General features: G+C 43.0%; 1 protein-coding gene across 2 annotated transcripts in view; it reads right to left on the bottom strand.

Annotated features, from left to right (window-relative positions):
* Window positions 1–3,301: 3,301 nt before the first annotated feature.
* ACER3 (alkaline ceramidase 3) overlaps window positions 3,302–11,044 on the bottom strand; it is a 112,938-nt gene continuing 105,195 nt past the window's right edge. For both annotated transcript variants that reach the window (XM_037038438.1, XM_037038439.1), the window contains exon 11: window positions 3,302–10,587. In XM_037038438.1, coding sequence (XP_036894333.1) covers window positions 10,531–10,587 — 57 coding nt within the window. In that variant the 3' untranslated portion in view covers window positions 3,302–10,530. The remainder of the gene's footprint in view (window positions 10,588–11,044) is intronic.

Below are 11,044 nucleotides of genomic sequence, written 5' to 3'. Positions count from 1 at the left end.
GGATGGGTGGCACAGTGCCACACAGTCCCCACAGTGCCACACAGTCCCACACAGCAGGGCCCGGAAAGTGAATCCTCTCTTTTTATGCTTTCTCCACAGATTCCTTTGTGAATGGAGCCCTGTTTGGGACTAGCACCCCCTACCAAGTGAGACAGGTCCTTCTTTCTCTTGCCTAGGTAGAGACATTGTGCATTGCAGTCCAGGGCTGAAGCAAGAGACAAAGGTGGAAAAATACCTCCAACGTGCCAGAGCCGAGCCCAGAGTTAAGATCAATAAAACTCGCTCCATCGAATGATGCACGCCTGTGGGGGTGTGGCAGGGTGGCTTTAGAAAAGTGTGTTTGGTTCACAGGCAAAACTGAAGCAGTCCCAACTCCTTTGCAACTGTCCAATTTACAAAGCACAATTCAAAATGCTTTGCACAGTCACTTATGTTCTCTGTCGGGAAAGGGTTGATCAGGGCAAGGCTGTCCCTCTCTGAAACACAAAGGAGGGACTAGTGGAAGAATCTACCACACAGTTAATCAGCAGTGATGGAAACTACACATTCCAGCAGGCTTGGTTAGAACAGCTAATATTTAAAAATCGAGGTTTGGGTAAGGAGCAGAGGGCTCACCCAAGAAAGACAGCACTGCAGTGTGGGAGAGTGACTCAGCACGGGGGTCCCAGTGGCTGTCCCTTCAGCTCTCTCCCAGAGCCACAAACCCAGTCTCTCCTCACGTGCCTCTAGTCGGCTCCCCCCATCCCCTTCCACAGTCCAAAGTGTGCCTGGTGAGGATAAATTGCCTTCCTTTTCTTAGACACAAGGCAGTCTCTAGAAGGCCTGAAGATAAACAGCCAGAGGAGATAACTGTATCTATTCAGTTTTGCTGGGCTCCCCACAGACAGCGAACGAGGGAGTGATCGATTCTCTGTAAGAAGCTGCAGTGGCACCGCCATAAGCAAGGCTGGCGGAGGACTGGGCTTCAGAGGCTCAGGGGACGGTGATGGATGCCCATGTCCCAGGCAACTGGCCAGGGTGCCAGCAGCCACGGGCTCCAACAAAACCAGCCAAAAGCACAGACCACAGGGCAGGTTTTAAGGCTGCAGCTTGAAGAGCTTGGAAGATACACTCGCAAATAATTACTGTCTCAGTTCTCACGAAGTTCTGTGTCCACGCAAAAATTCCCGGTTCAGGTTGATTTGCTCAGTGACTCCTTTCATCCCCTTTCAAGATGGCAGGTCCTTTAAAGGCAGCCCTGGGATGACCCTCTTGAACCAAGACCACTGCTCCTGGACTTAAGATACTGTGAACTTGAGATATTTTCACTCTTGTCTGATTTCATCCCTTGCCTGTATTCCAGAGTCTCCCTGATTGTCTCTTTCCAGTAGACTCAATGACCCACGGGTCCCTTTGCTTTAATTTGGATTCTCCACAAGAACCTGCCCACAGAACTCTTTTGCTCCCTCTTGGATTTGCAGGCCTCACATCAAGGGCAGATACTCTACTGAAGCTTCTTTTGCACACACAGTGCCACTCTCCTGAGAAGACGCATCTGACAAGAACCACTTTGCAGGTTCTCACCTGAGCCTTCTGGTGGCTGAGCGCTCCAACCTGGGGGTAAGACATTCACATCTACAGTGCCCCCTGCAGAGGAAAGACACGCTTTCTCAGATGTTTGTAACCAAGGGTTAAGTTTACGTATTTCCCAACCCCCTGCTTCATGGCTAACCTCCCAACCCCAACATGATTCCAAAAGAATAATTTACTTACTGAGTGTGAGTGTGCCTTGTGAGTTCGGAGTGGTCAGAACACCTCATGGTCTTTTCTCCTGCTCTCTTCCCCCCCTGTCTCAGCTCCAGCGCCCCTTCTAATGTCATCATTCACATTCATCAGCTGCAGCTCCTTGATGGCTGGGAATGGGCTGGAGCGGGTGGATTCTTCAGGGTTTGGGCTGAAAGCACCTCTGTGGGAAAGTGAACCAACTAGAAGAGGATCACAGCAGGGAAGAAGGCTGGGAGAGGGCGGGGAGAAGCCAGGCAGGAACGCACTCTGCTGCGTGATCTTACAGCCCCTTGCAGAGACTACCCGGGTATGGTCTTCCAGGTCATCACTGTGAGGGGGCAGGCAGACACACCTTGCCTGACCACAAAGTATTTTCCAAGTAGGATAGACATATTAATTTGGCCAACATTTTTGTTCCTCATTGTTATTTTTCGAAATTTATAATGAAGACAATAATATTGTCCCAGATTAATTTTTCCTCACAGAACTTCACGGAACTTTTTCATAGACTTTCACAGAACTTCGCAACAAAGTGCTGTGGTTTGGAAAACTAGGTGAATTATGGAAAATTCTAATTTGTTTAAGTCTCATAGATGGCACCTTGGGCACTGCTGACATATGTGGCTCATGCAGCAGTTTTTGTCTGTTTCTCATCTGTCCCCACCCCCCTTAACTGTGTAGCCCTGGAAGGCTCCTGCATTTACTCCGGAGCTTCTAAAGTTGAGCACACTTGGTATTTATAGATCATACTGTTTAACTGAAAAGTTACCAGCTTTCCACTTGGGAGCGCCTTTGCTGAAGGTCTGAAGGGTTACGGTAAGCACACTCCCAGAACCAGGTGAATCTTTGAGCTTTGCGGTCACATCCATCTTTCCACGCACTTCCTCCTCTTTGTTTGAAACTTTGTACATTACCCAGCCCTGGAGTGGAAGGTACTGCAGTGTAGTCTGAGACTAGTAACAGAAAAATCCTAGCATAATTACTGAAGATCCTTTCCTATGAACAGGACGGCTGCTGGCCTGTATGGCCCCCTTCACTTGGAAATTGGCATATGGTGTGTCCTGAGATGCAACCCCACCACAGCACATATCTGGACAAGCTGGGCAGAGGCTGGATTTCAGCCCCCACTAGCCCCCACCCCCAACAGCGTGCCTTGTGCAGGGCACAAAATGTGCAACTAACCACAGTGGCCCTGCCTTTATACAAATGTACTGATACATTAAATGTGAACCAGGGGTAAGACATTACCAGAGGTCTTACTTGAAACAGCATTATTTAATACTGTTACCAACACAGGGGTAATTGAATGCTGAAATATAGCCCAGATTATAGCAGATTAGATAAATATACATAATTCTATTATCTTCTAGAAAAAGGATTGTGGCATTGGCAAATCAAATGGGAAAAGTGGGTAAGCAGATGTGAGATCACCTGGAAATGCTTAGTTCCTTGTACCAATTCAGGACAATCTATGTTTATTAAATAACTGCTAGCAGAACAAACATCTACACCAAAATGAAACTAGGAAACCACATAATTAACTTGAACAGTTTATCTGCTGGTCACATTGATAAATGACTCAGAAATATTACAAGTATGAAAATGCTTGACAATAAACAATGCCCAATCAGTACATTAAATAGAAATTCATAATAGCTATTTCTTAAAATAGGTTTATGTATTAATAAGCATTAATTTAGCTCTACAAAAAGAAATACAAACTACTTGTGAAAAAAACTTTGAACTTTTCCTTTTGAAAAAAACGTGTACATGAGAATGGCATAGCTTATTAGCTCCTTTGCAGCTCCTGTATGGCACATGTTAAATGGCGTGAGAAAAAGTAGCTTTAGCTTTCTGGAAGTCAACTCAAAAGATGAACGCGACTAACATGTTTGGACTTTGCAATACGGAGAGGAATTCCCTTTTTAACAAAAACAAAATCACGTAATTTTTCAAAGGTTTAGGCACTTCGCAGCAGACTGTTGCCAATCTAGTAAAACTGATATGAAGACATAATTTTATAGTGTACATATTTAAACGCAAATCATATGATTACATTCAACAAAGTGAGATTTCAAATGTATAACATATTTCATTCTGACAAGTACACACTGAACTGCCTCGCAGAGAAGGGCAGTGGGAAGTACTGCCCGACTCCCACTGTGGAGCTCACCTGCTGAAGGCCTCCCGGAACCAGAGCGTGAGCCCCCCGGGCTTTGCAGTCTTTGTCCTTTTGTATGTTCAATCAACACTCAGAATGTGGGAATCATTCCCACCTTTCCGCCCTCTGCTGCAGGCTGGATTGGGCCTGGGGGCTGCAGTTTGCCTACCCCTGTTCTACGGCCATTTGGTATCACAACATTTGTGTCATCTTTTGGGTGAAGATCACCTCAGAATGAGTACTTATAGGGATAGATACATATGCTTAAAGATTTCTTTAATACATGTCCCCTGCTGCAACCTGTTACCTCTGTAAACTCAACTCAAAAGAGATGATCTGAAGATCTAACCTGGCCATGTTTCAGAACCTTATGACAATGTGGTGAATATTTAAATTACCGTATTTTAGGACCATAAGATGCACGTAGGTTTTAGAGGAGGAAAATAGAAAAAAAAATTGGAGCAAAAAATGTGGTAAAATATTTAATAACTTGTGACCCTGCTTCACTGTCCCCCCTCCCACAGTGAGCCAGGTAAGCTACATTCAGACTATAAGACGCGCCCTCTGTCCCCCAAATTTGGGGGTGCATCTTAGAGTCCAAAAAATACGGTACCGAGGACTAAATCTCTTTAAGCATCAACACTGTGCTTTTTAAAGCAATGAAGCAGGTTTTGTTAATGAGGCTGAAAGGACTTGTGAGCAAAGGGTGACCTGTGGTTGACAGTGTAATATTGCCAGCTGCTGAGCTAACCGAGTGGGGCAATTTTAGGTGATGTGCATGCCTGTAATTGAATTTCTTGAGTTAGGTTTTAGGGTTTTCTAGTAGGAAATGTCCCTGTGATCATTTTCCACATTAGCTACCAATCAAAACAGATAGTAACTTGCTGAATTTAATGATGAATGAAGGTCTTGTGAAGCAATACCAGATGTGTCAAGTGTATGAAAGTGGGAGTAGGTACTGCTTCTTCCAAATGGCTGAATGTGCGTGAACAGCAGAAATTCTGTAGCTATTAATTGTTTCAGTTCTTTGGTAACGCCTTCTCCTTAGCTGCTCGGACAGCCTCCTAGAAGAAGGACTGGCATTTGATGGAAGTTGTACCCCTTACATTTTCTACTTCCCCCCCCATGATGTCAAGGTTTCATGACCCAAGGTGGAAGTTTATGGTCCAAAGCCAGAGTTTTACCTTCAGTTTGACTTTCAAGTGAAGCAGTACCTGCATCTGGGTCTAGGTCACTTCCAAATAAGACACTGGGCCACTAATTACTAAACCTAAGTTTAGTACTGCTGTTCTTTAATTTTCTGTTTTCCAGATTTAAGAAACCCCTTTAACTCTTTTAAGCGATCTATAACTTACAGAATTTAGTAGATTATGTCTTTGTAAACAAAAATAAAACACTTATCTTTTCTCCTTGCCTGATCCCTCCAAAGTTTGGAAATCCTTATTGAACATTCTTATTTGTATGGCAATATAGTGATCTGATTGTGTCCAAAAAGAATTTGTTCTCCTCGTAGCAGGACACGGCTGGGAGCACCGGTTATCACCAGGGCTTTGACTAGAATGTCATATTTGAGAAGATATGCATCGAATAGGAAATGACTAGTTTTAAGGAACTAAGCTCAACTCACAAGGTGCCAACACTTACAAAGCTCTCCTGGAAACCCGGCCTGGCGCCCTTGCAGGGCTCCCAGCCTTGCTGGTGAGTGAGGAAGGGGGACTCTCCTTTTGGGAACTTCATGGCAGCTCAAAAAGCTCAGAATATTTTGGGGACCCTGAGAAGGAGGAATTCATCCAAATCTACAGGTACTGCAAGTGAAGCCTGATGGTGAGATCTTGGCTTGGCGTCCCAGCCTTAAGGCTTTAAAACGTCCGATCTGAAATTCCGGGTAAAAGTCCCAGCAAAACAAAGTTTAAAAGGCCTATGTCATCAATTATTGTTTTTGTTGCACTTAACCTATCAGGCCAAGTTTGATGAGACTGCATTTGTTTTATAAACAAAAACAGTCTTACCCTGATTGTCTTTGATAAAACTGAAGGTGAGTAGAGAAAAATTTTGTTTCCTTGGAAAACTAGATTCTAGTCCGGTTCATTCTCTTTGAGCTATTTTATTTCACCTGTTTGTAAGCCGGATGCTGCCATCTTGTGCATTTTTTCAGTAATGAACATTTCCAATTTTCTCCCACTCCTCACTTGGTATCACTAAGAACTAAAACTGCCCCTTTCCTAAAGCCTTGCAAGCTGAGGCTGGACGACCTGCTGTAACTTTAAAGGATTTATCGCTACGACAGTTCATGACTCTCAGGAAGTTCACCAGAACGTGGGTCTGTGAGCTCCAGAAAATAACCATGATGGAGGCTGCCACTGCTGACCTTGCTCCACCACCTAAAGGCACTTCAGGACCAACATCTGGAGATCCTTGGGGCTGCCCTCTGGACTCAGAGACTGAGTTTATAATCTGCTCCAACAATTCAGTTTTGTTTTTCCTTTTGTTTCTGTGTAAATCCCTGTCTTTTCCTTTGCAGGTCTTTTGCATCCCAACTTGTAACACACGTCTCTCCACAGCCACCAACTCAGCTTTTGGTTACACTTTCTGGGAGGTTTAGATGGGAAGAAAAGGGGTGCAGAATATACCACTGTGGCAAGAGTTATTTTGAGCTGAAGGCATCTGGGAATGAGCAGATGCGGGAAGAAGCCTTTTTCCTGAAGTACTTTTATTTGCCCAAAGAACTCAACTGTCGTAAATCCACCCTGCCTCCCCGGAGTTCTGTACCACACCTTAAGGGACACTCATGAAACTACCATCTCTTCCACCTGTTCTCTTAAGGCCCCATTATCTTTCCTAAAAGACATTTGTTTTCCCATAAGTGCCCTCTGTCCCCGTCCTTCTCCTTATTAAGCCCCAACTTCTTCCTCCTTGAGGCACATTTTTCTCTGAACTCCGGTGTAAGTATGTGAGTATGTGTGTAAAAGTCTGCCTTCTCCCTTGCTAACCTGTCATTTGTCAGGCCCCCAACTACTGAATCTAAGAGGTCAGGAAAGATTTCCCTCTCCAACAGGAGAAATTAAGTCCAGTGGCATGCTCATATATACCTCCACAATACTGACAACTTATTCCTGTCCAGCTACTATAGTTGGACATTAAAATGAAAACATTTCCTTATTCTTGAAGGAAATGCCACAGTTTAAAAAAACACAGCACTGAATTTCTCCAGGTGGATGGGTCATGACCATTCTTTTTCTTTTTACAGCTCCCCCAAAGGGGTTTAACTACTTTTAGCCAAATTTTAGTCATTATTACCAAACATTTACAGTACAGTGAACACACTGTAATTTTCAACACTAAAACACAGGACAAAGTCATCAAATTAATTACATTACGGCACTGACAAGATGTAAAATGCAGGGAGATGCAGATCCGCAAGTCACCACATGGCTGCGAGTTCCAATTATAACTGGTCGCTGAAATTCCTGGCTCACACAACTGTTAAACCACCATAAACCACAGGGTGAAAGGGGGTTCTTCTGTCATGTAAGTGTGGAATTGAGAGCTAAAACTGTACGCTTAGCAACAAATGATTTTTTCAAGAGTAAAGTAACATTGAACCCATAAAACATACAAAAAAACCTTAAACACTTGTAGGGACATTGGCTAAATTCAGAAAGTGTTTGCATTAAAATGGAACTTTTTGCAGGTATTTAAAAACTTCCATGCATTGTGTACCTGAAATTTGTTGTCTCTTGCTTTTCTCTGACTCATCCCTCCTCTTGGTATAAGAAAAGCCCTCTCAGTGCAAGGAAAGCCCAGATTACCAGTCCTGGGAACTCTGCAACAAGGGTGAACTGTAATATTTTATCGAATTCTGCTAAACGACATACTACTATTTGGATCTCTTGTTTGCAGACTATTCAAAAACGAATGTTTCTCTGTTAATGGACAATTTACATATCACAAGGATCAAAGAGACGGCTTCAGGTGGTGGCAACGTTTCACGGAAGGACCGAGGTAAGGAGTGGGGAGAAGGACCAATCTGATGAACACCACCACCTTTCAGCTAGTTTTTCCTTAAAAAATAGGCCAATGGTTTTTAATTTTCTGGAGTGAAAATGGAAGTATAGGAAGGTTATTAAAATGTGCAAGCAAACTACCTCTTTCATGTCCTCATAAAGAATTAATGTTTTCTAAAATATAATTTGCTATAGGACTCACAGAGGAGCACCTTTCACCTCAGGTGACGATATGCAAACAAACCATTATTTACTTAGAGAAAACAGGATTTTGTTTGTTGTCTTTTTGGGGGTGTATATTCTAGTTAACAGGAAGTCTTCCAAGAAAATAAAGGGAAGGGAGAGGGGGGGTAATCCAACCCCATAGTGCCCACCCAGAATCCTAGAAGGAAAAAACAAAACCATTGAAATAAAGGCGATTTAGCAATGTCCTAAAGGTTAGCAGTATTTCCAAAATACTTGCAGTGGCACAGATACAAAGTCTTGAGTATGCTAATACTTAGGTTGCCAAAAAGAGAGCCACGTGGGGCAAAAACTAACTCGGAAAATGAAAGAGACTGGATTTAGTCTCTGCCTTTTGCCCAACATTTGTAAAATAGTTTGATGCTGTCCATTTTCCTGATGGAAACAAAGGTCTTTGAAAAATCGGCCACAGTGTTACAAGTCACCCAGCGGCGCCCGTGCTTCTCCAGTGCGGTGCAGGACAGCTGCATTCAACAGGCAGCGGCCGGGGCCTCGGCCGGGGCGTGCTGGCCACTCAGTCCGACTTTAATACTGTAGAGTCTCAGTCGCCCAGTGTTCAGCAGCATCCCTCATGTCACTAGGGATGTGCCTGTTTCTATACATAGATTCTTTAAGCAGAAGCATATCTTGAGTGAAAAGCACAGAAGACAATGGTGAGAAACAAATGGAATTCATTTAAAAATGTAAGATGGCGGATAGCCTAGGTAGCTGCACATGACATGCAGCCAGAAGTCAGAATTTCATGGTAAAAGAAAGAGCAATCTGATGGGCTGTGTGTTGGAACTGTTTAGTTTCATGTTTTCCTAAGGCACGACCACAGCTCTTTTATATTTATGTTTTGGAAAGTGCTTTTCTATCTGGAGGATCATAAAAGTAGGGGAAGTATCCGCCTAATGGCATGTTAGCATGCTAGGTAAGGAAAATACTACTTGGACCAAAACTAAGGCAAGTAGGTGAAAAATGAACAAAATTTGTATTGGTTTTAAATTTGTACTAAGGCTACTTACTGAATACTGGGAAAATGGTGGAAGTGTTTAATATCTTTGCATAAGAAAAATGAGCTTCCTTTTGAAGCTCATAGCAACAATTTGAAGTTTATAATAATGTATAAGCAAGACAAGTCATAAAAATGCTAATGGTGTAGAGCTACAAATATGGTAATATATGAGCAAAGGGGTCAAATGAAGTTTTAAACCTGGACAGGTGTTAGAAGTGATACGATTTGTTACCCATTCGAATCCAAATTAGCACTAGCTGCCTTACAGTGAGATTTCACTGCCACTTTTGGGAGTTCTGTTATAAGTTCAAGTAAGTTAGAGCTGTTCCCAACTCTTAAATCTATTTCCTTCAGAAAATGAAGGAGCAGGTATTCTAAATAATAAGTTTTATGTAAATAGGATCCTGATTATTTAGCTCTAGTTAACCCAACACATTTTCTCTGAAAACTGGAAAATACTGCATAATTTAAAATGTCAGAGTAGAATGATATTCACTGGTAACTTCAAATAAGTTATGCTAGGAGGATGGAGTATGGGTAGACCAGACCATGTCTGCCTAGCCATAAAAACAGTAACGACTCGAAGATCTGCCAAGGTCAAAGGCAACAGAACAACCACCTCTAACTGTCTGCAGACACAACACTGCACAGGTGTCCTCGTCGTCTTCATAAAGGCTGCAGGATGACCCTCCTGCTCTGATTGGCTGTGGCCACACACAGACAGGCCAGAGCTGGGATGTGACAACCCAACCCAGTGGCAGGTCTGAGCTTGCTTATGACACCCTCTGATTAGCACAGAGGCAGACAGTGAAAAACTATCAGAATCCCACTGATAGCTCTTTAAACAAAACAAAACAAGGAAACCTTGGAAAGCCAACTGTCATGAGGTTACTTGGACAAAAATACAAATCAAGGCTGACACAGCTAAGTGCTAGGTCATAGCTGGTCTTCTGGAGACAGAGTGTTGCCAGTATAGTAATTTCATTATTTCACCAAATATTAAGAAAGTATAATTCACATGCAACCCTCGTCAAAAAAAGGAAATGGTAAACTTCCTATGATCTGCACAAACTGTTAACCTGTTAAGAAAAGCCCAATTTTTCTAGCATTCAAGTATACATAGACATATTATGTCTGTTTCTTTTTAACATCTTAGGGTGAGGAGGACAAGGAGGTAATGACATAAGCTGAACATCCAAAGAGCCCCACCCCTCATTCTCCGCGTGGCTGGCAGCATCAGTCAGAGTCACTCCCCGGCTGTGATGGTCATGATACAGTTGAACATGTAGATCTTCGAGGATCTCCTTACTCCTTTGACCAGGCCTATGGCAGGCATTTTTTTGTTTTCTTGGTGGAATAATTTATCTGTGCTTCCTGAGAGGCTCCAACAGGATCATTGGCCAGATTCCGAAGAGAAACTGTTTGGAAACAAGTCAGGACAAAATGAAGGAAGATGAAAGTGTTCCATATTATCCCTGAAAAATGGGGAAAAGCGCATGCGCTATGCCTACAGTGCTTGGTAGGTTTGCTAGTGATTGTCTTGGTAGAAGTGCCTGAGCACAGCATATTTTTTCAGGCTTGCACCAGATTTCAGAAACGATGTTTATTTAATTTGTTTAAATGTATTAAGCACCTATCTGTCAAGCGTGGAGCTGGGAATTAAAATCGTCTCAGATCCTTAAAACAACTCTGCAATGTAGCTATTAACAGGTCCATTTTATTGTTGAAGAAACTAAGGCTTAAAGAGAAAAATCTTGCCCAAGGTCATAATGCATTAAGTGGAAGAATTAAGACTCAACAGTATCTGGTTCTGAAGCTTGTGCTCACTCCCCTACCGCTCCACCCCATCCCTTCCTTCCACTCCGTCCCACCTTC

The sequence above is a fragment of the Sturnira hondurensis genome, unplaced genomic scaffold, assembly GCF_014824575.4.
Source record: "Sturnira hondurensis isolate 20B ecotype Veracruz unplaced genomic scaffold, ASM1482457v3 Scaffold0024385, whole genome shotgun sequence".
Taxonomy (NCBI): domain Eukaryota; kingdom Metazoa; phylum Chordata; class Mammalia; order Chiroptera; family Phyllostomidae; genus Sturnira; species Sturnira hondurensis.
This window is presented reverse-complemented; position numbering and strand designations above follow the sequence as displayed.